Source organism: Dipodomys merriami, unplaced genomic scaffold, assembly GCF_024711535.1.
Source record: "Dipodomys merriami isolate MVZ:Mamm:240054 unplaced genomic scaffold, mDipMer1.0.p SCAF_1, whole genome shotgun sequence".
NCBI classification, from domain to species: domain Eukaryota; kingdom Metazoa; phylum Chordata; class Mammalia; order Rodentia; family Heteromyidae; genus Dipodomys; species Dipodomys merriami.
The window spans coordinates 71,845,518-71,869,275 of record NW_027202270.1 but is presented as its reverse complement, the minus strand read 5'-3'; the positions used below and the strand labels follow the sequence as shown (position 1 = coordinate 71,869,275).

The window sequence follows — 23,758 nt, the reverse complement described above, 5'->3', positions numbered from 1 at the left end:
CTCATTGCTATATGCTTAAAGGATCCTATAGTTTCAATAATCCCTGATTACATGTAAAGGTCAATACTATAGCCAGGTTCAAGGTTTGGTATATTGCACATGGGCAGAATCTGCTATATGTCATTGCAAAATACTTCATAGAATATGAAATTTCAGAAAGTATTTCTGTCACATATTCACATCCTTGAGGAAGCCATTTACCTTCCTGGCATATCCATTTTTTCTTCTGTTTAATGAAGATAATAAAAATCTGCCTGATAAATTTCTTATGACTAGAGGAGGTCTGTTTCAAAGACCTTAGATCTTGTATCTAAGACATTCGATCAATTCCTAAGCACTCTTTAAGTTCCTATCTACATCATAATTATTTTGGCAGATTGCTCAAAATACTTTACTGAGATATCACGGAAATTCAATAATGCAAATGAAAAACACCAATCATGATATTTGACAGAGAACAGGCATGTGAAGCACCTTAGGTGCCTGTCCTTCTTTCTTTTTATCTGAATAATCACAATCCTCCCTGTGGAACTGGACTCAGCCTTCTGTATGTCCTTCAAGATTGACAACATCATAATTTTTTTCTTAAAGCTCTTCAATGAGAATTCCAGGATCATCTATCTATCTATCTATCTATCTATCTATCTATCTATCTATCTATCTATCTATCTATCTATCTATCTATTTATCTAGCTATCTATCATCTGTCTGTCTATTTATAGCTTATATATAAATATATACATACATACATATAAACAGAAACATCTATATGTATATATACTCATACAAACATATATACATAGACAAAGAATTAAGCTAAAATTTAAGCTATTTGAACTATTTTTTCTCATGTCATTTAGTCCTCAGATTTAGGCTGCCGTAAGCTTTATGAACCAAGAACTATCTGCTTTCCTGTCAGCAATAATTAACATAGAGTTATGAGTAGGTATAACAGAAAAGATTCTTTCACTGGAATCCAATTTACTACACTTTGAAAAAATTATTTTAACAACTACATAGAAGTCACAAAGGAACATCATTAAAAATTTGCCCATTATAATCAAAGTAAAATTCAGAGTTACTAATAACCCTTCTAACTTTTAACTGTGCGACAGCTTTATATAACTGAAGTGAATTATGCCAATGCTAATACATGACTTATTTCTTTTAAACACTGAGCAACATTAACTTATTTGGCATTAACACTTTCAGATCGCTTGAGTACCATTTGCTACATTTTTGCATAATTTACTTAATAGTACCCATGAGGTCCAAAAGTGTTAATATGCTTCCCAGAGTGTTAACTTGCTACAATAGCAACAGCATACTGGGACCATCTGGATCCCTGAATTGATGCATAATCTTTTATTATGTAGCCCTCAGTGGCCCCATTGACCTTTATAGACACACACATATCAGTTTCAAGATCAAAGTGAATTATTCTACCACTGTAGTGTGAAGTCTTTGCAAGCAGGCCTATTCTAAGATTTCTATTTATTTTGTGCTTTGTCTACCTCTTTTATGTATATACAACTGAATTCATGTACACTTATGTTATGGCTTCAGATACAGCGTCTTAAAGAGATAAAGACAGGTCATTGGGGAAAAATGATTGGCAGAATTCACTTTCACAAACTGAATTGATTGCACTATTTTTGATAAATTGCTCAACACAACAGATCCCTGTGTGACCTTGGGAGCTGCATTCAAATATTCAGTCCTTTCCTCTTTCCGATCACTCAGAGGAATGTATCTCATTTTTTTTAACCATTGAGTTTTAGCTGAAAATTTCCTGAAACGATCAAGAGTCAGAAACTTGGTAAATTGTTTGACCTCCAAAGGTGTTCCTTGAATCCCTTAGCTTCATTCAGCTATATCTCCACTATCCTCACCTGACCCAAGGGTTAATACCCTATCTGTAGGACTAATAGGTGTTTACTGACCTTCTGATCAGTGGATATCTAAGATCAGATCAGCCATTTACAGAGTATCTATACTAGACAATCTAAATGCTTTCTTGGGGGGATGGAAGCCACTTAAAAGAAAGTATCAAAACCTGCCGCGCTCACAAACATAATGTAGTTATACTATCTTGGAGGGGGTGTAGTATTTTTGCAACTATAAAAATTGTTATTAAGTGGGTAACATCTCCTGTGTGCATCTGAAACACTCTGCAAGAGGGATGCTGAACTGTTTTGATAGCGACATCCGCTTATGAAGGCTACTACTATACAAGTATTCAAGAATGGGAAACGTGAAGGAACCTGTGATACCCATAGCCCTAAGCAAAGACTGAAGGATGCTGCAGTTGTTTTGGTTTTGTTTTGTTTTGGACACCCAGTCCCAGCCAAGTACATACCGCAGCCTGCTGTGGAAAGTTCATCGCTTCCATTGGGGCAGTCCCTCTCACCATCACAAAGCCAGTGTCGGGGCACGCAGGCATGGGAGCCCTGGCAGCTGAACATGTCAGCAGCACAGGTGACGTCACCTTAAACCCAAAAGAAAAATGTCATTAGGATCACTATAGGTCCACTTGACAAAGCCTTTCAGTTACATTTCCTTTCCAAAGAGGGAAAACAGAATTTTCCTTATTCAATCCAAGAAGCTCCAGGAAGTAGAACTGTTAGTCTTATTTCATAGAAAAAAATGAATGCAGTACCAAATCCCTTCCTATTCCTGAGAACTTTCTCTTAACCGCTAATGTCATTTTTCATTCTATCACATCCTGTGTTGTTGGAAGGAACAAAGCATGATGCCTTTGAATTTATACATGTAATAATGTTTTCATAATAACTAGAATCTGCTTGTTCTCTGGTTTATGAATACAATGTCCCGTATGCTCATATGATATGATTAAAAAATGCTTGCTGATTTGGACAGGAAATTCAAAGGATCATCTTCTCTTCCTAATGCAGATATAGATTAGTCAGTGTCATATCACTCCCTTCATGATGCTCCTGGACCCTTATATAGATTTCTATAGTAAATGATCCATTTATTTTATTTTATTTTTATGTGAGTTAGTAGCATGAACTTCAATCTAACTTTACAAAAGTTTCATGGTGCTATGTAAAAAATTTTCCAGTATATGTGTCAAAATATAGCAATAGATTTATGACAATGAACCCTTTAAGGGGATGGATATGTTATTTTAGAGCACAGCATTTGTCTAATATGTTCAGGGTCCTGGGTTTAATTCCCAACACTGGAAAACAATTCTGGAATGAGAACATGACTGACTCGACAGATGAATGTATTTCCTTTGATCATGTAGTGTTTTAATGGAATGCTTATTATGTTCCTACTTTTCAGCTACCATGTTATAAGACAGAAAATGCTCTGCACCATAATCTTTACAAAATAGGCCACAGAAGAAAATTCTTACAAAATAACTTAGGGATCTTTTACACTTAATTATAGTTGTCTCTTACACACACTTTGGCCTGAAGAACAAGATGGTGAGTGAATACTGATAAGTTACCAGGTAATGTGAATCTAATCATTTAATTTAGAATCTGAGCTTTAGTAGAGTGAGGTTTAACATGGAAGAAATCAGAAAATAATCCAAAAATATTTCTTTCATTTTTTAAAATGATTCTAACTGCTAATACATCTATTGTAACTTCTATAAATTTTGCTTTATAAAGTTGATCTTTGTATGGTTCCTTATATTTTCAAGCTTGCTCCATGAACAAATAAGGCAATTTACAATTTTGTACTTGCAATACTTTAAGTTGTAAGATTCTTCTTGTTATTCTCCTCATTTTTTCCTTCTTATTTCTTGTTTCCCTTCTTCCTTCTTCTTCCTCTTCTTCCTTCTTCCTTTACCTTCAGTCTTCTTTCCTCCTTCTTATATTGGTTCTGGGTTTGAACTCGGGGACTGGACACTGTCTCTGAGCATCTTGCTCAATCTATTGCTCTACCAGTTGAGCTACATCTCCACTTCCAGCTTCTTGGGTGCTTAATTGGAGGTAAGTGTCTCATGCACTTTCCTGCCCAGACTTGTTTTTGACATGGATCCTCAGATCACAGCCTCTTTAGTAGCTAAAATACAAGTGTGAGACACCGGCCACTCATGATATTTCTATTATATAACCTGAAGTTTTAAATTTCTGCATTCTCTTTCATGTAGCATCATTATTTGCCTCAATATCATCATTATATTATTTTGGGGGCTAATTTGTAAGTGGGAAAGCTAATGTTGCATGACTTTGACATTAGAGAAGAGTGATATCAGAATTTCCCTCTTTTAGAATGAGGGATTTGACTACATAATTAAAAAGTGATCTCAGGCTGTAAGATGGCAGATGGTTCTTTGCAGGTAACTTACTGGCTCCCTTAAAAATGTTCTTCTAACCAGGCACCAGTGGCTGACGCCTGTAATCCTAGCTACTTAGGAGGCCATGATCTGAATATCAAGATTCAAAGCCAGCTGGATCAGGAAAGTCCCTAAGAGCTGTATCTCCAAGTAACCACCAGGAATCCGAAGTGGTTCTGGGTCTCAAGTGGTAGCGTGCTCATTTTGAGCTGAAGAGCTCATGGACATGCATAGGCGCAGTGGTCAAGCCCTATGACAGACAAAACAAAAAAACAAAAAAACCTAACAACTAATGTTCTTCTGATGCTAAGCAAAATGACCCCAATATATGGACACAAAAGGTTTTTCTTGGTGGTGGTTGTTTTTAATGTACTATGTGATTTTTTTTTGTTTCTTTTGTATATTCTTCCCCCTATAGTATATCCCCTGTTGTCACTGTATTTTATTTTGGTACCCTGGTAATGTAGATACATTTATTTGAATTAGGGAAGGGAAAGGGAACAATAGAATGGTGAGACAAAGGTCAGAAGGGAACCAATGCAACAGCTATATACAGGACAAGATGGTTGAAATGATCTGTACAACTTACAGGGAGGAAGGAGAGTAAGAGAAAGTAGGAGGAAAGGGGCAGCAAATTTGACAAGAAATGTACTCATTACACATGTAACTGTAACCCCTCTGTACATCATCTTTACCATAAAATAAAGTTTAAGAAAATGTTCTTCTGATTCTTAGAGAGACAATGGGCAAAATAACAAACAAACAAACAACTCATTCCGTGGGTGGCATTGCTATCTGGAGACATAACACCTTCCCCCAGAGAAAACATTTCCAAAGGAGAGGAAAATCAACCTGATGTGATACATTCCATCCTTCTTGTGTGGGCTCAGATAACCAATAGTAAATTTATAGGAGTCACTATTGTACTTAGTAATATGGAACCTGAAATGAAGTACCTAGTTCTGACATCAGTAATTAGCTGAGTGCCTTCAGGTAATTTTGTAAATCTCTCTAAGGTTTTCTATTTCTTTTATTTTTACTGGTAGAAAGATGAAGTTAGATTAGATATATTTTCCAAAAATAAGGCCATTGGAATTATAGTCAGAATTCCTCCATGTTGAGATGTGTAATGTGGAGATGGGGAACCTAAATTTTAAGATCATGAAAAGATATTCAGTACAATGAGTTAGGAATCACTGAGATAAATCACTTGCAAGTTTCCTTTCCTATTCTATATTATACTTCAGTGTATTACTCATTTGTTGTTAAAAGTAGTATTTTGAGTTACCAGGATGCAAGCATACAACATATCGGGTATAAGTAAATAAATAAAATTTGATGGTCCATCAACTGGTCCACTAACATTTCGTCATTCATTTAAAGAAATATTGGGACATTTATGTATAGCGATAAAGTTATAGAGATAGAGATATGTATATAGACATATATATTTAGAGAGAAATAATAGCATTTCAATAAAAGAAGAGAGATAAGAGAAAAGATATGGGATTATAGTAATGAATAATGTATATATATTGCTTTTGTTATTTTGATAATTATATATAAATCTTGTTTGTATCCATTTTACAAGGAATCATAGAAATAAGCATTGAAATTATTGCCATTATCAAAGAGCTCCAAATCCATTATCAATGAATTCAAGAATTATTAATGGAGTTATTTTGTGTAGTATGAAATAAAAGATTAAAAACAAGATAATTTTAGACAATAGAAACATGTTTATCCCATTGTTACTAGGTAATTTTTGTGTTAAAATAATATTTAATTCTAAAGGGAAGAAATTAGAGAGTAGCCAGTCATCTAAATAATAACTATTATTTGTTTTCTGTCCAGAGCTTTTGGAGAGTGACTATACTATATTTTTTCTTCACTGTCTTCATAACTATATGATTTCCACTATGGAAAAAGAAAATAGAGACTGGGTGTTTTAAATTTTGGAACTGCCTACTTTCATGAAATATATCAACTACATAAAATTTATATAGAACTTTGGTTGAGCCCAGAGTGCTTTGAAATAGCTTTGCTGTTTCAGCTGTCTCAGAGCAGCACACAAGAAGAAAAAAATTGAAGAGCTATTAGGAATTTTTAATTGTACACATACTTGATTTCATGAGTCACCGCCTTCTCTTTTTAAAAATGAGAGTAATAGGCACCAAAAAGTTCTGATATTACAAGTGAAGGATAATAGCTATAGCTACAAACACATGATAGTCAGAACAAATAGTCAATATAAATGAAATAAATTTAGTGTAGTACTTAACCAATTGTAACTTGTTTGTAAAGCTATTCTCCTTCCTGTACCCATTGAGAAGTATGTTATGTGCTAAATGTAGGCTGTTTGATAAATCTGTGTGATTACTAAAATCAATTTGCATTGAAGATTTAGTTAATATAAAGAATGTAACTATACATGCTTGACATTAATACCTACAATCACATATATACTAAATATTAAAATACTTTTAGTCTCATACATATTAGCCACCATTCTTTACATTCCCTTTAAAATAACTCAGTAAAATCAGACACTGTAAAATATACCCATTGAAAAACATAAACCATATATGTGGTTGTTTGGTGGCAGTGTGAATTCACCTACTAATATGGGAAGTTAACTAACAACATATTTCAAGAGTTACTCAAAACTAGTTGCTTTATTTTATAGCAACCTGAATCACTATGATGTCTCCAAGGAAGTCACAATAAACAAATAAAATGCACAGACACATTTCTTGTGACAATATTGAAGAAAAGCCTTACATATAAAATAACTATTTAAAAACTAAAATGGGTTGTAACTAATATAAGTACATATACATACAAAAGTACAGAAAATGGAGTGACAAATTTACTAGAAAAAATATTCTGTGTGTCCCAGAACCTATATTACTTAAAAATTAATTGTGACCACTAAAGAATCAACTCACCACAAATACTGTCACTTTCATCGAGTCCATTCCCACAATCATCCTCTCCATCACAAATCCAGTGTTTAGAAATACATTTTTGTGTAGAACAAGCAAACTGGTTCCAAGAGCAAGAAGAATCTAGAAAAGGAACAAACAAGGATATTTTGGGTTTATTTGTTTGTTTGTTTTAGGTAAACATCTGGTGTCCTACTGTATAATGAAGTGACTACACTCACCTAAACCATGCTATCTTATTTTTATACTAAATGGAAAAAATTTGAAGCTTTCTACATTAAGTAATAATCAATGTGGAAACACATATGATTATCCTGATAATCTTATCATTGCATGGTATGTACAAGTAACAAGTCAGCAATAGTGTTCCAAAAGTATTAACAATTGTCAGTTGTCATTATTTTAGAAAGGAAAATAGATTTGTTGAGATCACCTCAGAACATCTTCCACAGTAAAAAAAAAAAAAAGTTTTTTCTTAATAGTATTTAAAAAAATCCATCCTAGAATAAAGCTAACCAATCCTTGTTCTCTAGACAACTCTCTATAAAAATTTTGACAAGTATTTGCATATTCCTTCAGTATTTCCAGTACACCACTGTCTTCCTTTAACATGATTATCAGAGAGCCTGTCTTTGAGGTACTCAGTATGCTGGCTGCCTCTCTTATAATTTTCGTTATAGTCATTTCTTTAAAATGTGTGCTGTGAACACATAAAGTAGATAATTCTGATGTAGGTACACTTAGTAATCCTTTTAAAAAATTGAAAGAAAGAAAGAAAAGTACATCATCCCAAACAAAATTAGGATAGGATGAACTGTCTAGCCAATGCTTGTTTGTACAAGTGAAGTGACTTAAAAACTTTAATTTTATGACAAGTTAATATGTATCTAATACATTGATCCTTTTGTTTCAATTATTTATAAACACTACATTGTAAAATACTTGTCTAAAATACCCAAATTAATTAGAATAGTGACTTCTTGGTTTTTTTCTTAAAACTTAGGTACTTATAATACAGACTCCATTTCTGTCCATAGTTAATATTGTTATAGTTTCTCTTTACCAACAGAAAATATCCTCTCAAGAAAAATAGTTAAAAATATCCTATTATATAAACATCAATGTGTCTTTACTCCTAAAGACTGTTTTAAACAATTGAATTTTTAATTGAAAAAATTGATTTAAATAGTCAAAGAAAATTTAGACAACTGATGCCTGGGGGAAAAATAAAGGAAATATAATTATAGAATGGCTTCCAGTTTTAGAAATTATGAATCCACCTAAAATATTTTGAAATTTATGGTTAACCTTCTCCAGAATGTGGCTCTGATGTAAAGATATATAGGATCTTAATCAAACAAAATATACTTTTTCATTTCATGACATTTACTTTTAGGAGAGTTTGACATTTCATAGAAGATCCATTTTTAATCTTTTTATCCCACTCTTTCTATTCATCATAGTGTATGTTATTTATGTTAAGAGAAAATAGCAGATATATGCTCTGTTTTCCTTTAGGAAATTTCTGTGACCTGTAAATCACAAAATCTATAAATTTTGTAAAATAAATTTTAAGGCTGTTTTTTACCTTATCGATAGGAAATGAAATGTGCACCCTCAGAAATTAAAAGCTGAAGAGCAAGGGATGAATATTTGAAGCAATTGAGGTTTGAGTCTATTATTTGAAGCCACACACACAATTTAATAGAAAATTTAACATAATATAATTCTCACAACAATATGGAGTATAATGTCACTCAAGATTTTATTTTTTAATTAAATACAAATATATTAATGTCATCTTAAATAAATAAGAAAATGAATATATATATATATATATATATATTTTTTACACTAATAGAAGTAGCTTTTATTTTTTTTGGTCGTGGAGCTTGAACTCTGGGCCTGGGCAGTGTCCCTGAGCTCTTCAGCTCAGCATTCTACCACTTGAGCCACAGTACACTTCTGGTTTTCTAGTGGTTTATTGGAGGTAAGAGTCTCATGTACTTTCTTGCCACACCTGGCTGTGAACAGTCATCCACAGATCTCAGCTTTCCTGAGTAGCTAGGATTACAGGTGTGAGCCACCAGCACCGAGCAAAATAACCAATTTTTAAGTATAGGTTTAAAGAAAACATTATTAGCACCGATTCCATTTTTTGTTTTATTTTAACCCATCTCATATGAGCTAACAAAAGTGATATCAAAGTTAACATCCATTTTGTATAAGATCTGTATGTAAGGGAATAGTGGCATATAAATAATAACAAGATGTATAAAATTAAAACAAGTTATAATTCCTCACCACAGTGGAATTCATCAAGCCCATCCTCACAATCTTTCTGACCATCACATATCCAGCTATTCAAAATGCATCTTCCACTAGGACAACCAAAATAATTTTCTTCACATTTGTGTTTGCTTTGAACTGTGGTAGAATATAGAATGCAATGTCAAATATTTTAAATTATTATTAGACTTTTAAAATTTTATGTAGATACAGGGCTTAAACTGTAAATGATAAAGAACAGGTAAAAAAAAAATACTAGTTGGCATATTCTCCTTAAGCTCCAAGAAGAGATTGAAAAACCATCAGATACCAAAGGAAAAAGCCAAAAATGACGATTAAATCCAGTTTAACAACGTATTGTTCAGTCTCTATGCACTATAGAATTTTCTATGGTGGCTTTAGTGTTGAGCTTGAAGTTTATTTCATTATGTTCTGAGAGAATGCAGGGAATAATTTCAGTATTTTTTAATTTTGAGATTTGCTTTATGCCCTCGAATGTGTCCTATTTTGTAGAATGATATATTTGCTGCTGAAAGAACATATTCTGTAAGATATCTGTTCAGACTAATTAGTCTGTGCAATTGTTTAGTCTGAAGTTTCTCTGTTGAGTTTTTGTCTATCTAGAGGTGGCAGTGGTGTGTTAAAGCCACCAACAAATCAATGTGTTTCAACCTATGTGTGCTTTTAGTGTAAGTAGTGTTTGATGAATTTGGGTGTTCTGGCATTTGGTGTGCAGAAGTTTAGGATTGTTAAATCCTCCTGTAGGAAAGATCTCACTAATTTAATTTAATTTTACTTTATTTTTATTTATTTTTAAATAAGTTTTTACTGTGAAAATACTGTACAGAGGGATTACAATCACTTGAGCAAAGTAATGAGTAAATTTTTTATCAAGCATTGCTGTCTCCTCCTTTGTTTCCCCTTCCCATCTCTCCTGGTCCGCAGTGCCTGCCGTCACCCCCCTCCCCCATTGTAAAGTTCGTTTTTTGACATAGTGTCTTGTACATCTCATTGTTTCAATGGCTCAAACTGTATCCTTATTTAAGCAATTTGTTTTCCTTCTCCCCAAATTATACCAACATCAAATATGGTGAAAATAGGGGTTATACCATGGGGGAGGGACATACAAAGCAACAAAAAAATCACGTGGTACCTTATAAATACGTTAGAAACAATAGCAAGAAAGAAAAAAAGAAAACACTTGTATCCTTATCTTGGGGTTCATTTCACTTGACATCATTTTGTCTGACCTTTTCTGCTTGTCTCAGATATATACTAGTTATTACAAATAAAGGAAACCACGGGACTTACGTATCTTTGTGCCTGGCTTACTTCACTTAATATAATATTTTTCCAAGTCTTTCCATTTCACTAATTTTAATTTGAAGTCTATTTTATCTGAAATCAGGATTACAAATCAAGATACCATCACAAACATGTTCATTGCAGCATTATTTACCATGGCTAAGATATGAAACCAAACCAGATGCCCCTCAGTGGATGAATGGATCAAAATGTGGTATATATACACAATGAAGTTCTATGTTCCCATCAGAAAGAATGACATTGCCTCATTCATAAGGAAATAGAAAGACCCTGAAAAAATTGTATTAAGCAAAGTAAGCCATACCCAAAGAAAAATAGGCTGTATGGTTTCTGTCATTTTTAATAACTAGGTCTATGATATTCTTAACAGAGGAATCTCAATAACTCAATTGCTGAGTTCATTGGACCATATATAGTGAAGCATGTTGACTTAAACTCCAAGAATTAGAATCAAGAGGTTCTTATTATGTCCTGTATGTGGTTATTTTTTTTACATTTTTATTGTCAAGGTGATGTACAGAGGGGTTACAGTTATGTTAGTAAAGTAATAAGTACCTTTCTTGTCACACTTGTTACCCCTTCCCTCATTTTTCTCCTACTTTCCATCTCCCACCACTCCATCCTCATGTTGTACAAATCATTTCCAACATAATGTCTTGTGTTTATCGCTCTTACATTGGTTTCCCCTCTTGTCCTATTCTCACTATTTTGTGTTCCCCTTTCCTTTATTTCCAACAATTAGTGTATGTCTAGGGTAATCTTAGCAGATGAGCAGAATAGCTCAACTACATACATATGACCATGTAAGATGATGCTAAGCAAAATGAACTCGGAGACATGGAAAGAAGAGGTTTTCTTTGTTGTTGTGGTCTTATTGTACTATGTGAATTTTTTTCTTTTGTATTTTCTTCCCCCTATTGTATATGCTCTGTAGTCACTATAAATACAGTGACCTTGGTATTGTATGTACATTTATTTGAACTAGGGAAGGGAAGTGGGACAACAGAATGGTGAGACAAAGGACAAGGGGGAACCAATGCAACAGTGACATTCACAAGACAATATGTTGGAAATGATCTGTACAACCTAGGGGTGGTGGTGCCAGGGAAGTAAAGTATGAGAAAAATGAGGGAAGTGGTAACAAGTTTGACAAGATTTGTAGGGTTTTTTTTTGTTTTAGTTTTCTCTACCTTTGTCTTGTATACAAGTTTATTCCATCTGTGGAAGGGAAAGGGAATCACAGAAACAGCAGGATGAATTAATGTAACATTGATACTCACTTGATACTATGTTGGAAATAAATTTTTCAACCTTGGGGGGGAATGGTTAGGGATGGGTAGGGGGAAGAATAGGAGGGATGGGGTAACTGTGTTTAAAACAAAGGTACTCATTACCTTACTCGTGTAACTAATCCCCTGCTCATTACCTTTTCAATAAAGATGAAAAGATACATAAAACAAAATAGATCCAGTTCAGGACTTGGCCTTAGAACAGACTTAAGCAATTGGCACATATCCTGGCTAAAGAAAATAGGATGGAGATTGGATAATAAAATTAAAATGGGGAAAGTAACTTAAATGACTGTAAGTAGATGAATCTAACTTCAGAGAATTGTGTGTGTGTGTGTGTGTGTGTGTGTGTGTGTGTGTGTGTGTGTGTGTGTGTGTGTGTGTGTGTGTGTGTGTGTGCGCCAGTACCAAGATATTTTTAGTATTATGGCTATGGTAGATTATGAAGTTTGGTATTGTTACAGAGAATCTTTTTTGAATGGAAAAAATATTCTCTTTTTTGGAATGGCTATGATTCATTAATTTTAATTTTATTTTATTGTAAAGATGCTGTACAGAGGGGTTACAGTTACATTAGTAAGGTAATGAGTACATTTCTTTTGGAGCATTGTTACCCACCCCTTTGTTTTTCTCCAATTATCCCTTCCCTCCCCCATCTCCCTCACTCCTCATCCCCACCAAAGTTGCAAAGTTCACTTCCAACATAGTGTCTTGTGAGTATCATTATTGCAATGGGTCATCCTCTGTCCTTGTTTCAGCATTTTTTACATCCCTTCTCGTCCCCAAATTAGAAAAATGTATATACAAGTTGCAGGGCACCAAAATCAAATACAGTGACAGTGATGACATGGGATATACCATATAGGGGAAAGAATATACAAAAGAAACAGAAAAATTACATTAAAAACAACAACAACAAAGAAAAACTCTTGTGTCTATATCTTGGGGTTCATTTCACTTAGCTTCATCTTATATGGTCATATGTACATAGCTTTGGAGATTTTCTGCTCATTGGATAAAATTATCCTAGCCATATACTAATTGCAAATGAGGGAAGCCATAGGACCTATATTTATTTGTGTCTAGCTAGGTTACTTCACTTAAGATGATTTTTTTCCAAGTCTTTCCATTTCTTTCCTCTCCATTTCCTAATAAATGGGGTGGTATCATTCTTTCTGATGGAAGCATAGAGTCAATCATTCTATCCATCTATCTATCTATCTATCTATCTATCTATCTATCTATCTATCTATCTATCTATCTATCTATCTATCTTTCTATCTATCTATCACATTTTCTTGATCCATTGAATGGAAAATATTCTTAAATATATACTCAAAAATTAGAAAATAAATCTCAGTGTATATTTGTTTGAAAAATGTAGATTCTTTGTATCTGTTTTCATCTATTCTGAATAGGATTTGATAAGAATCAAACAATAATTGTCTATTATAAGATAGGAAAACAAATTATATTGAAGCTTCTTGAACTGTTATAGAGCTGATGTGTAGCTGAGTTTTAGAATATGTACTCAACATATGTGAGGTCTTGGATTCAATCTTTAATGTTCCAAATATGTTAAAAAATAAATGTTTGTACTTTGAAAATAGTATCATGAGACTAAAAGGAACTATTTAAATCACTACAAAATAGAGTTACTATTATAATATCCAAGAGGACATATGAAATACTGGATTTTTACTTTTATTATATGATATTGGACACAGTAATTTTAGATGTACCTTGGTTAAGCCCTTAGTCAACCAACAGTGAAGTAAACCTTAGATTATGTATGCACAAAACACTGCAAAATATGTTATTATGAAAGTCTTGCCAGCTAAATAATGTGTTTTTGCTCATTCATGGAATTTAGACTCAAATTTCTGCTGCTGCTGCTGCTGCTGCTGCTGCTGCTGCTGCTGAGGAGGAGGAGGAAGAGAAGGAATAGGAGGAAGAGAGGGAGGTGGAGAAGGACAATAATGAAAGGAACACTGAAATATTAAGAGAATAAAAGTACATGACATATTTACTCATGAAGCAAGTATAATAAAATCCACTAAAAGAGGGAGGGAAGAAGTAGGAGAGTTCGGGAAGAAAACAGCCTCTGGGGAATAAAACTTGGTCAAATAGACTGTATGTACCCATTGAATTATCAAAATGAAAGCAACTTGTATCATTTATGTGTGCTAATCATAAAATTATGGTATGAATAATTTTAAATTTAAATTTTATTTTTAAGAAGGAAACCACAGATCCAGTGTATTCATTCTGAAATCATCATCACTATGCTTTACACTTTGACCTTCTTAGGAGTTTGCCAAGTTATTATCTGAAGTGTTTTGGCTGAGCTGCTGCTGGCTTCCTGCCTGTCTATCCACTTGTCTCATGAACCTGCACAAACATTCCTTTTCTTCATAGATATAAAAAATACTCATTAGGGTTAAAAATTCACTTTACAAAGCAAGATTAATCTTAGGAATCAACAAATGATATGGGAAACAAAATAAAGTATCCATTTAATGAATGTCAATTATATGCTGCCTTTAAGATAATTTCAAAATAATAACAGCAGCCAAATTAAGATAATGAATGTGTCATTTCAAAAGAGAGATTTGGATTCATTATTTTGACAAACAGGCTCTACCAACCTAAAACAACAAAAAATTCATTTTAAAATACTTATTGTAAACAGTAAAAGTGTAAATAGGCAAAAGACAATGAGCTACAGTCCATGCAATGTTTTGTAACTCCATGTTGCTTTTTGTTTTATTCCGGTTACATTTTATATATTTTTTATCTTTTCAGTTTTCAACTTTTTATTTAAGTAGTTATAAAAAATAAATTTTCATTTAACAAAGCAGTTTGTGAATACAATATATCTTGATCAGTGTCACCACTTCCAACATTCTCACCCACCCCTTCTCTATCCACCCCTCCTTAATTTTGTTGGACATACATTATATTCTTGCTGCACCCGCCCTCTCTTCTCCTGTGCTTATTTTCTTCATTTGTCTACATCTTTCCCCTTGACCCTATCCCAGCCTTTCAAGTGCCTGCTTCCTGGTATTTTACTTTTCTGAACTTTGATTTTAGATTTTTAATAGAATTATACAATTTGAAATCTCTTTTGAATCTACCATATTTGATTTAATATATTTGTTTTTTGTGCTGTTTTTTATTGTGTTTTCAATGGAGAAATACATCTTCTGTTTACAAAATAGCTCTTGAAAAATACAAGGAGTACAGATACTATAAAACAAAGCAAACTTCAGTCATGAGACACTACATACATCATGCGAAAGCAACAGTCTGATCTCCAAGTTATGAAAACTAGAATTAAAAAGTCACTACACAGAAAAGGTCCAAGTTTCCAGCCTGGCAAAACTTGGATGCAGTTACATGAAATGCTTAATAAACTGAAATTTTTCTCCCCAATGTGTAAACAAAATGACAAGACTAAATCTGTGCTTGTTGATGTCAATCTAACTCTGAAGCTACACAAACAGACACCTTTACAGTTCGCCTGTTATTTGTTTATATGTACATACCACCCAACATATTTACCTGTGAATTTGTAAGCTAATGTAGTTTTCACAAAGTAAACCAAACATGGATCCTATTTTTTCTGGGCCTGACATACTTAATATAATTTTTCCAAGTATTCCCATTTATTTATGAGAGGTACAATGGAAAGGGAAAATCGAGAGTATACAAGGAATTTAATTAATTAAATCCTGCCAAAAAGCCCCCAAACAATCCAAGTAGTAAATAGGCTCATGAGCTAAAGACATTCTTTTCAGAAGAAGAAATAAAAATGGCCAATAGACAAATGAATAAATGCTTAAGATCTCTGTCTGTGCATAAAGGAAATGCAAATCAAAACAACAGTGAGATTCTACCTCACCCCATTAGTATGAAAACAAAGAGTAACAGATGCTGGCAAGCAGGTAGCCAAAAGGGACCACGTTTTTATGTGTTTGGTGTAAATGTAAACTTTTCACTATGGAAAATAGAGGTCCCTCAAAAAATTAAGCATACAACCACCTTATGATCCAGTGGTATCACTGCTGAGCATATATCCAAAAGATTACAACCCAGGATGCCAAGTCACCATCACACACCATGGTTATTGTAGTACCATTCACTCTAGACAAGATATGGAATCAGTCCAGATGTACTTGAATGGACAAATGGGTCAAGAAAATGGTATATTTGTACAATGGAATTGTACTCATCCATGTTGCTTTTCTACCTCAAGCAGAGAGACAGCCTACCTTTTGAAAACCAAAAAGGATTTAAACCAAAATGGTATTACAGAATGGTCCAATATCTTTATTACAAAAAATATTTTTTATAGAAGACTATGTGTTTTTTAATTGCCATGGGAAATATCCAATAAGAACATTATATAAAATATTTAAGAAACTTTTTATTTTAACAAATATGAGAAAAGTACATGATTAGAGGCTGGGGTCTAAAAGGGGAATAAAAACCAAATTCAAAAGTATTCTGTTTTGCATACCCTTTTCCAATTTTATATGTACACAGTAATTAAATTACAGGCATATGAATATGAATATATATTTTTATATATAATTTTAGTACCCTCAATTAGAATCACAGAAGGCATTCTCTAAAAAAAGCAGATGATACTTTTCAGAGCTTACATAGATTATGATGGCTTCTAGAAAGACACACGTATACCTTGGACCTTGTTCCATAACAAAAATAACTGCTTCCTAAGTCCCTCTGTCCATAATTGTATACACTGTAACTGAGTCCTCAAAAGAAAATTCTAGCTGTATGAGAACATTTAGCAAAGCTGGTAGTGAAAAAGTATAACTTTTCTTCTACTCTGTGAATAATGGTTACAAGTTTTACTATATGTCTTGCAAATACTTATGGATTAACGATTTTACTTTGCTTTGTTTTAATAATTAACTGATGGATTCTAGTGCTGGGTATTAAACTCAGCACTCTCTAGCCAAGCATCTATCACTGAATTACATCTCTAGCTCCGGATGATATATTATAAAAATGTAATTACCAATTTCAAAATTATTAGTGAGGAGCTAAATATAAATAAAAAATCTAAATTTAGTGTCTATTCCTTTCTTTTCTTTTGAGATAGTCTCCCTTTGTACCTCAGGGCAGTCTTTTCTTTCCTTCCTCCCTCCCTCCCTCCCTCCCTCCCTCCCTCCCTCTCTCCCTCCCTCCTTCCTTCCTTCCTTCCTTCCTTCCTTCCTTCCTTCCTTCCTTCCTTCCTTCCTTGCTTTCTTGCTTTCTTCTTTCTTGCTTTCTTTCTCTTTTTGGACAGTTTTGGAGCTTGAACTCATAGCCTCGCTTCTGTCTCTGAGCTTCTTTGTGCTAAAGACTAGCCCTCTACCAGTGGACCCACAGCACCACTTCCATTTATTTGGTGGTTAATTGGAGATAAAAGTCTCATGGGGATTTTTCTGCCCAGGTTATTTTTGGACCATGATTCTCAGATCTCAGCATCTAGAGTAGAATTACAGGTGTGGCTATAGTCTTACTTTCTAAATGCTAGAATGATAAGTCATGTGCTACCTTGCCCAGTTTAGGACACATATCTTTAATAACCTCTTATCACTCATTTAAATAGATCAAAGGACATTTTTAGAAGGGAATAATTACTATGTATTGTATATTATTTAAATGCTAATCTCAAACAGTGAAGACTAAAAATAACAATTAACAAATTCATCCAGCTATCTAAGTAGCTTTGAAATCTGTAAGGGAGGGACTATGCTCCTTTTCTAGTATTACCTGGACACTTTAATTCGTCTGAATAGTCGCCACAGTCATTAGAACCATCACATATCCAGCTTGGCAGAATGCACAGTGAGGTAGAATTACATTTTATGAACCCAGTAGTTTTCACTCCAAGTTTATAGAAATGTGTGCAGTTTGTATCACCTAAAATGATATAAACAAAAAATGAAAAATATCTCAGGTTCAAAGACTAGGCCACAGAGGCAAAAAAAATAAAGTTAGCTTGGAGAAAAACACAAAATTATCCTACACAAAAGAGGTTAATTACATATCAATTCTGGATGACATTGAGAAATAAGTTGGAGATTATTCAATGCAATACCAAAAGTGCCCAGGAATGAACAAATAAGAGGTAGTAAGGTGTCTTACTGCAGTTCTTTTCATCAGAAGCATCTGCACAATCTATGTTTTGGTTGCATCTTGCTGATCTTGGAATACAAGCCCCATCTGCACAGCGGAACTCAACAGTGGCACAGGTTGAAACTAGGAAAACAGGTAAATAAATAAATGAGTACATGAGAATAACTTCTTATTCATATGCTGTTGACATTTTCATTAATGTAGTTTTTTTTTTTATTTTTTGGTTTTTAACTCTGGGAAGTGTAAGATGACCATTCGCTCTCTACACAATGCTGGATCAATGCATCTTTTTTGTCTTCCCCTTTCCTGCCATTCTTCCCTGTGTTATGCTATTTCTCTTAAACTGCAATTACTTGTTCATGTATCTCAAGGCCTGTTAAATAATAAGTTTCATTAAAAAACAAGACTGTCCCCTGATCATCTTAGTCACGTGGCTTCAGCACTAAGACAGCTCCTTTGTGAATTTATTTCTTTTATTTTCTTTTTGCCCCTTTGGTTTATCCACTGTTGTCACTGTTTTTATTTTGGTACACTGTGACCTGTATGTATTTTAACTTGATTTGGGGAAGGGGAGTAACAAAATGGTGACACAAACTACAAAGGGTGAACTGATAGAACAGTGATACTCACAGACACTATGTTGGAAATGAACTTTACAACTTGGAGGGGAGTGGTGGTAGGGTAAGTTGGAAAAAAACAAGAGAGGGGGTAATTTGGGGAGGGAAGGGAACATGGGAGAAAAGCAAGAGAGGGGGGTAACACTGACAAAACATGTACTCATCACCTTACTTATATAGTTGTAACATCTCTGTATATCACCTTTACAATAAAAGTAAATTCAATTATAAAAGAAATAGCCGGGTGCTGGTGGCTCATGCCTATAATCCTAGCTACTCAAGAGGCTGAGATCTGAAGATTAAGGTTCAAAGTCAGCCCAGGCAGGAAAGTCTATAACACTCTTATCTCCAATTAACCATCAGAAAATCGAAGTGTTGCTGTGGCTCAAATGGTAGAGCACTAGCCTTGAGCTGAAGAGCTGAGGAATAGTGCCCAGGCACAGAGTTCAAAACCCATGACTGACAAAAAAAAAAAAAAAAAAAGAAAAAGGAATAATGCATATTGAGGACAGTCCCTTCTCCTTTTATCTTCTACAGGAAAAGGCTATGAATAAAGGAAATGCTTAATTACATATCCCAATCTAGTTGTCAGAGATGCCTTCTCTCTGTGATAGAAACAGAGGCAGGGAAAATATGGAAATAAGGAGACAAAGGCAGATATGAAAGAGGGAATGGGGACTGAGCATTCACTGTTATTCAGAGGGAAGCATAGTCATTTGCACTCTGCGCTGACCTTTACAGAGGGCCATGTCAGTATAATATTTGCATAGATACTAAGTATGGCTCTTGCCAAGGAACACATAAATGTAGTATTCATTATTATTATGGTTATAAAGTATACTTTACAATCTTCTGATATTTCTAGATAAAACCAGTTTTACAATAATATCATACACAATTTGTTCAGAATACCTTTTCTTTTTTTCATTTAAATTTATTTGTGTTGAAACTGGGGTTTGAATACAGAAATAGGGTGTACTCCTTCAGGATTTCCTTTCCTTTCCTTTCCTTTTATTTTCCTTTCCTTTCTTTTATTTTCCTTTCTTTTCTGTTCTGTTCTTTTTCCAAGGCTAGTGCTGCACTATTTGAGCCACACTTCCTTCTGGTTTCCTGGTGGCTAATGGAGATAAGATTCTCACAGATTTTCTTGCCCAGGCTGGCTTTAAACTGCAATCCTTAGATCTCAGCTCTTGTGTAGCTAGGATTACAGGTGTGAGATACTAGTACCTAGCTTCTGAATAACTTATTCTTTATCTATCATTTCTTTCTAGGTTGCTTACCCATTCATTTCCATATAACTCTTCCCAGTAATATGTTGGGAATAGCTGTGTGGCACCTCATGTATGTTACATTCACTTAGAGAATTACACATTATAATAATGTACAACATGAAAGGCTCTTTGAGTATGCTACTTTTACTCAATTTGTTATTTTAAATACCCTATCTAATTATAAATAGAAATTATCCCAATTGTAAATGGTTAAATTACATGAAAAATATGCAAATTTCACTCAAAGATGTGCTTGTCATTTGTATTTCATAATGCACTGTGTTTATTATATTTAATTGTATCTTGAAATTGCATACTTCTGTCTAAATGTTGATTAGAAAAAAGTTTTATTTACAATTTACAATTATAATTGCAGCTTTGTTTTCTTTATTAATGTAACATCTTAGCAAGTGACACAGATAACACCATTATAGTAGAGATAAATGCAATGTTCCAAAACAGAAAAAAAAATTGTATCTACAAAAGCAATATTTTCCTGTATTCCTCTCTATTACATTCCATGCTCATTTTCCTACTAGTAGCTATAAATATAATATTTAGCACGGAAGATAATCATGTCAGTTATTTACATTTTGTTTGTGACTTCACTATCTATTAGCAGTCTCTTACTAATTATATTAAAATGATTTCTTCTAATCTTTTTGTTTAGAAGACAGAAGGCACTTGTCTGTAAAATGACATTTTAGATAGTTGTAATATTTTTAACAAAAAGCCTATAAGGGTTTATCTCTTAAGAAGCTAGTAGTGATGTCTGATAGCATACTTGACATTAGTGTTCATGTGAGAAAGACTGCAGTGGGGATGATTCCATCACCACTGTGACTCTCTCTCCCTGTAAACTTCTACAGAGAAGCATTTAGTCAAAACTTAAGAAGTCCGTCTGAGGCTGTCATGGTGCCAGAGAAGGTGAAGAGTCAGATTATCATTCTAAGAAGCTAGAGGGAGTATTTCACACAGATAGGACTGGAGATTTAGAGATTTTCATAGTTACGGAGTTTCTAAAACAATGTTGGAAGTTCTCAGGTGGAGTCAGGATATAGAATAACCTCTGAGAGGAGTAGGAAAGTGGAACAAGTAGAACGAACTTAGTCTGAATTCTGGGAAGAAGAAAGCAATAGGAAGAGGAACTGCAAATGAAAAGAAACTGAAACTGAGCAGAGCAGTTAGGAGACAATGTTTAAAAGAAAAGCACAGGAGAAGAGATGAGCTCAGAAGAGATGAGGGCAGGAAGCTGAGATTGTCAGCAGAAATTTTGTAGGTTATAGTTCTTCTTTTGCAACTATCAATAGTGAATTCCAGTAAGGAGTGTTTGGCCTGGCATATTACCAAGTGAAAATGTGTACATAGAAATATATTGTCACTTTACATCTGGTCCTGCCTTCACAGATGACTTACTTACAGAGTTTGAGAAACATGAGAGGTTTAAATAGGTTGATAGGCTTAAAGAGGCAAAGTTGTTGTATAGATTGGGAGCTGCAGAATGACATAAGCAGTAAGAGCAAGACTGCATTAGAGACAACAAAGTTGTGGGATTGGAAAAAACCCTCTGAAGTAGCAGAAACTTCATAAAATAACAAAAACAAATGTCTTTTCTATACATCTTCCTGTTTTTTATCCTAAATTCCTATTATTTTCTTTTGACCAATCAAGTATTGAAATTTGTTTTATTCTCTTGGGCTGGGAAGGTGGCTCAGTGGTAGAGTGCTTGCCTTGCATGCATGAGGCCCTGGGTTCGATTCCTCAGCACCACAGAAACAAAAAGGAAAAAGCCGGAAGTGGCGCTGTGGCTCAAATGCTAAAGCGCTAGCCTTGAGCTGAAGAGCTCAAGGACAGCGCCCAGGCCCAGAGTTCAGGCCCCTTGACCAGACCCCCCAAAAAAAGAAAAAAAAAGAAATTAGTTTCATTCTCTAGGTGATATGTTTTATGGAGAATGATACTGAAATATCCAAATTGTTAGGTGAATATGAAAATTTTCTGCAAAATATTTCCTGAAGCCAAATCCCTTAAAAGGAAAATAAAGAAAACAATGTGGTCAAAGTAAAGAAACTCTAAGTAAGACTTGGAATACCCTTCAGATAGTCCCCAAACAAAATATGGCCTACAGAATATCAGTGAAAACATACTATGAATACACCAGGAATAGTAATCAGGGGGCATAAAGCATGAAGCAGTGACCGGGATTGTAGATGAAAGTATAGTTCAGAGAAAAAGAAAAGCATCCTCTCCTTTGAATGATTTCTAAATTTTCCTATTCTTATCCATATGTATACCAAGTCATTGAAAACATTTAGCAAGATATGAAACACATAAAAATCAGTATGTTTTCCCTGTGGTTCTTACGATGGTTCTTATAAAGTCAATGCTCTCTTCCACCTCTCCTTACTTAGTCTATAGCAAAGGGAAGCTTGTAAGGAACAAACAGAAAGCATTAAATTTGCTCACATTTCTATATTCTGTTCACTTTCCAACAAAATCTTACTTAAGCATTTAATTACCAGTTAGGGTTAAATGCTGTGTGAGCACAGGAAGAATGTTAATTTCTTTTCCAGCCATATTCCTTTAGCTTGTTTATGGAATATATCAAATTTTTTCTTTGAACTTTGGGGAGGGAAAACAACAAAAACCAGCAGTGTTCTCTCCTTTAGGAAGCCTCAGAACTCCTAGCGCTCCAGTCTACCTAAAAAATGTTCTAGTGAAGATGTGCGCACTTCCCAAGGGAAGCAATTTATCCTTCTGTCAACAGCAAGGAGTGAGATTCGGCATTCTCCCTGAACCTGCACACTCATCTTGTCATACAATCATAGTAAGAATACAAAATGACAAGCTTTTTGAACAGCTCTTTATATTGCCCCACTGTAGCCTGATGTCTAAAGCTCGTACTCATGAAAAGGATAGCTTTAAAGAAGCAATAAATAAAAGATTGATGAAGATTTAGGATTGTTCTTTCCTCTACAAGAGAAAAAAAATCCCAGTAGAATACAATTCCACTCTGTATATAGAGCCAGTGTCTTTGCAGAATTAAAAACTAAAGGAAATAATCACAACCAATATATAAACAACATATGTACTATAAAACTTCAAATAATTTACCTATTGCTTCATCATAGCAAAAATCTCCATTTGTATTTCTGATTCCACAAATTGATCCTTATCATTTGGTTTTATTTTTGGTTCAAAAGTAATAGGTGAGGTATGTATGTGAGTAAATATATTCAATAAAGTGCAGCAGAAAGTATTTGCTGATAAAAGAAAGAAAGAGTAATTTCAAGGAAAGATTTGGAGAGAGAACTCTTTCCACTTCCCTAAATTATCACCCAAGCCTTTGCCTTCATCATCTTTTGTATGTTATGAGCATGATACTTGATGAATGCACACTTGAACCAATATATCACAAACAGTGATGTATTTGGTGTATAGGACATGGACTCAGGGAAGTTCTTTTTCTGTATGAATTGAAAACTATTTTACAAGAATATTATGAAAAATCTTTTTTTTTTTTTTTTTTGGGTCCGGTCGTGGGGCCTGAACT

General features: G+C 34.0%; 1 protein-coding gene across 5 annotated transcripts in view; it reads right to left on the bottom strand.

Moving 5' to 3' along the window:
• The window catches only part of Lrp1b (LDL receptor related protein 1B), a 1,866,674-nt gene that overhangs the window by 281,915 nt on the left and 1,561,001 nt on the right, over positions 1–23,758 (bottom strand). For all 5 annotated transcript variants that reach the window (XM_070023764.1, XM_070023773.1, XM_070023793.1 and 2 more), the window contains exons 48-52: positions 18,330–18,443; positions 17,955–18,104; positions 9,568–9,690; positions 7,267–7,386; positions 2,360–2,488 (exon numbers count right to left, since the gene is read on the bottom strand). In XM_070023764.1, the coding sequence (XP_069879865.1) occupies positions 2,360–2,488; positions 7,267–7,386; positions 9,568–9,690; positions 17,955–18,104; positions 18,330–18,443 (636 nt within the window). The remainder of the gene's footprint in view (positions 1–2,359; positions 2,489–7,266; positions 7,387–9,567; positions 9,691–17,954; positions 18,105–18,329; positions 18,444–23,758) is intronic.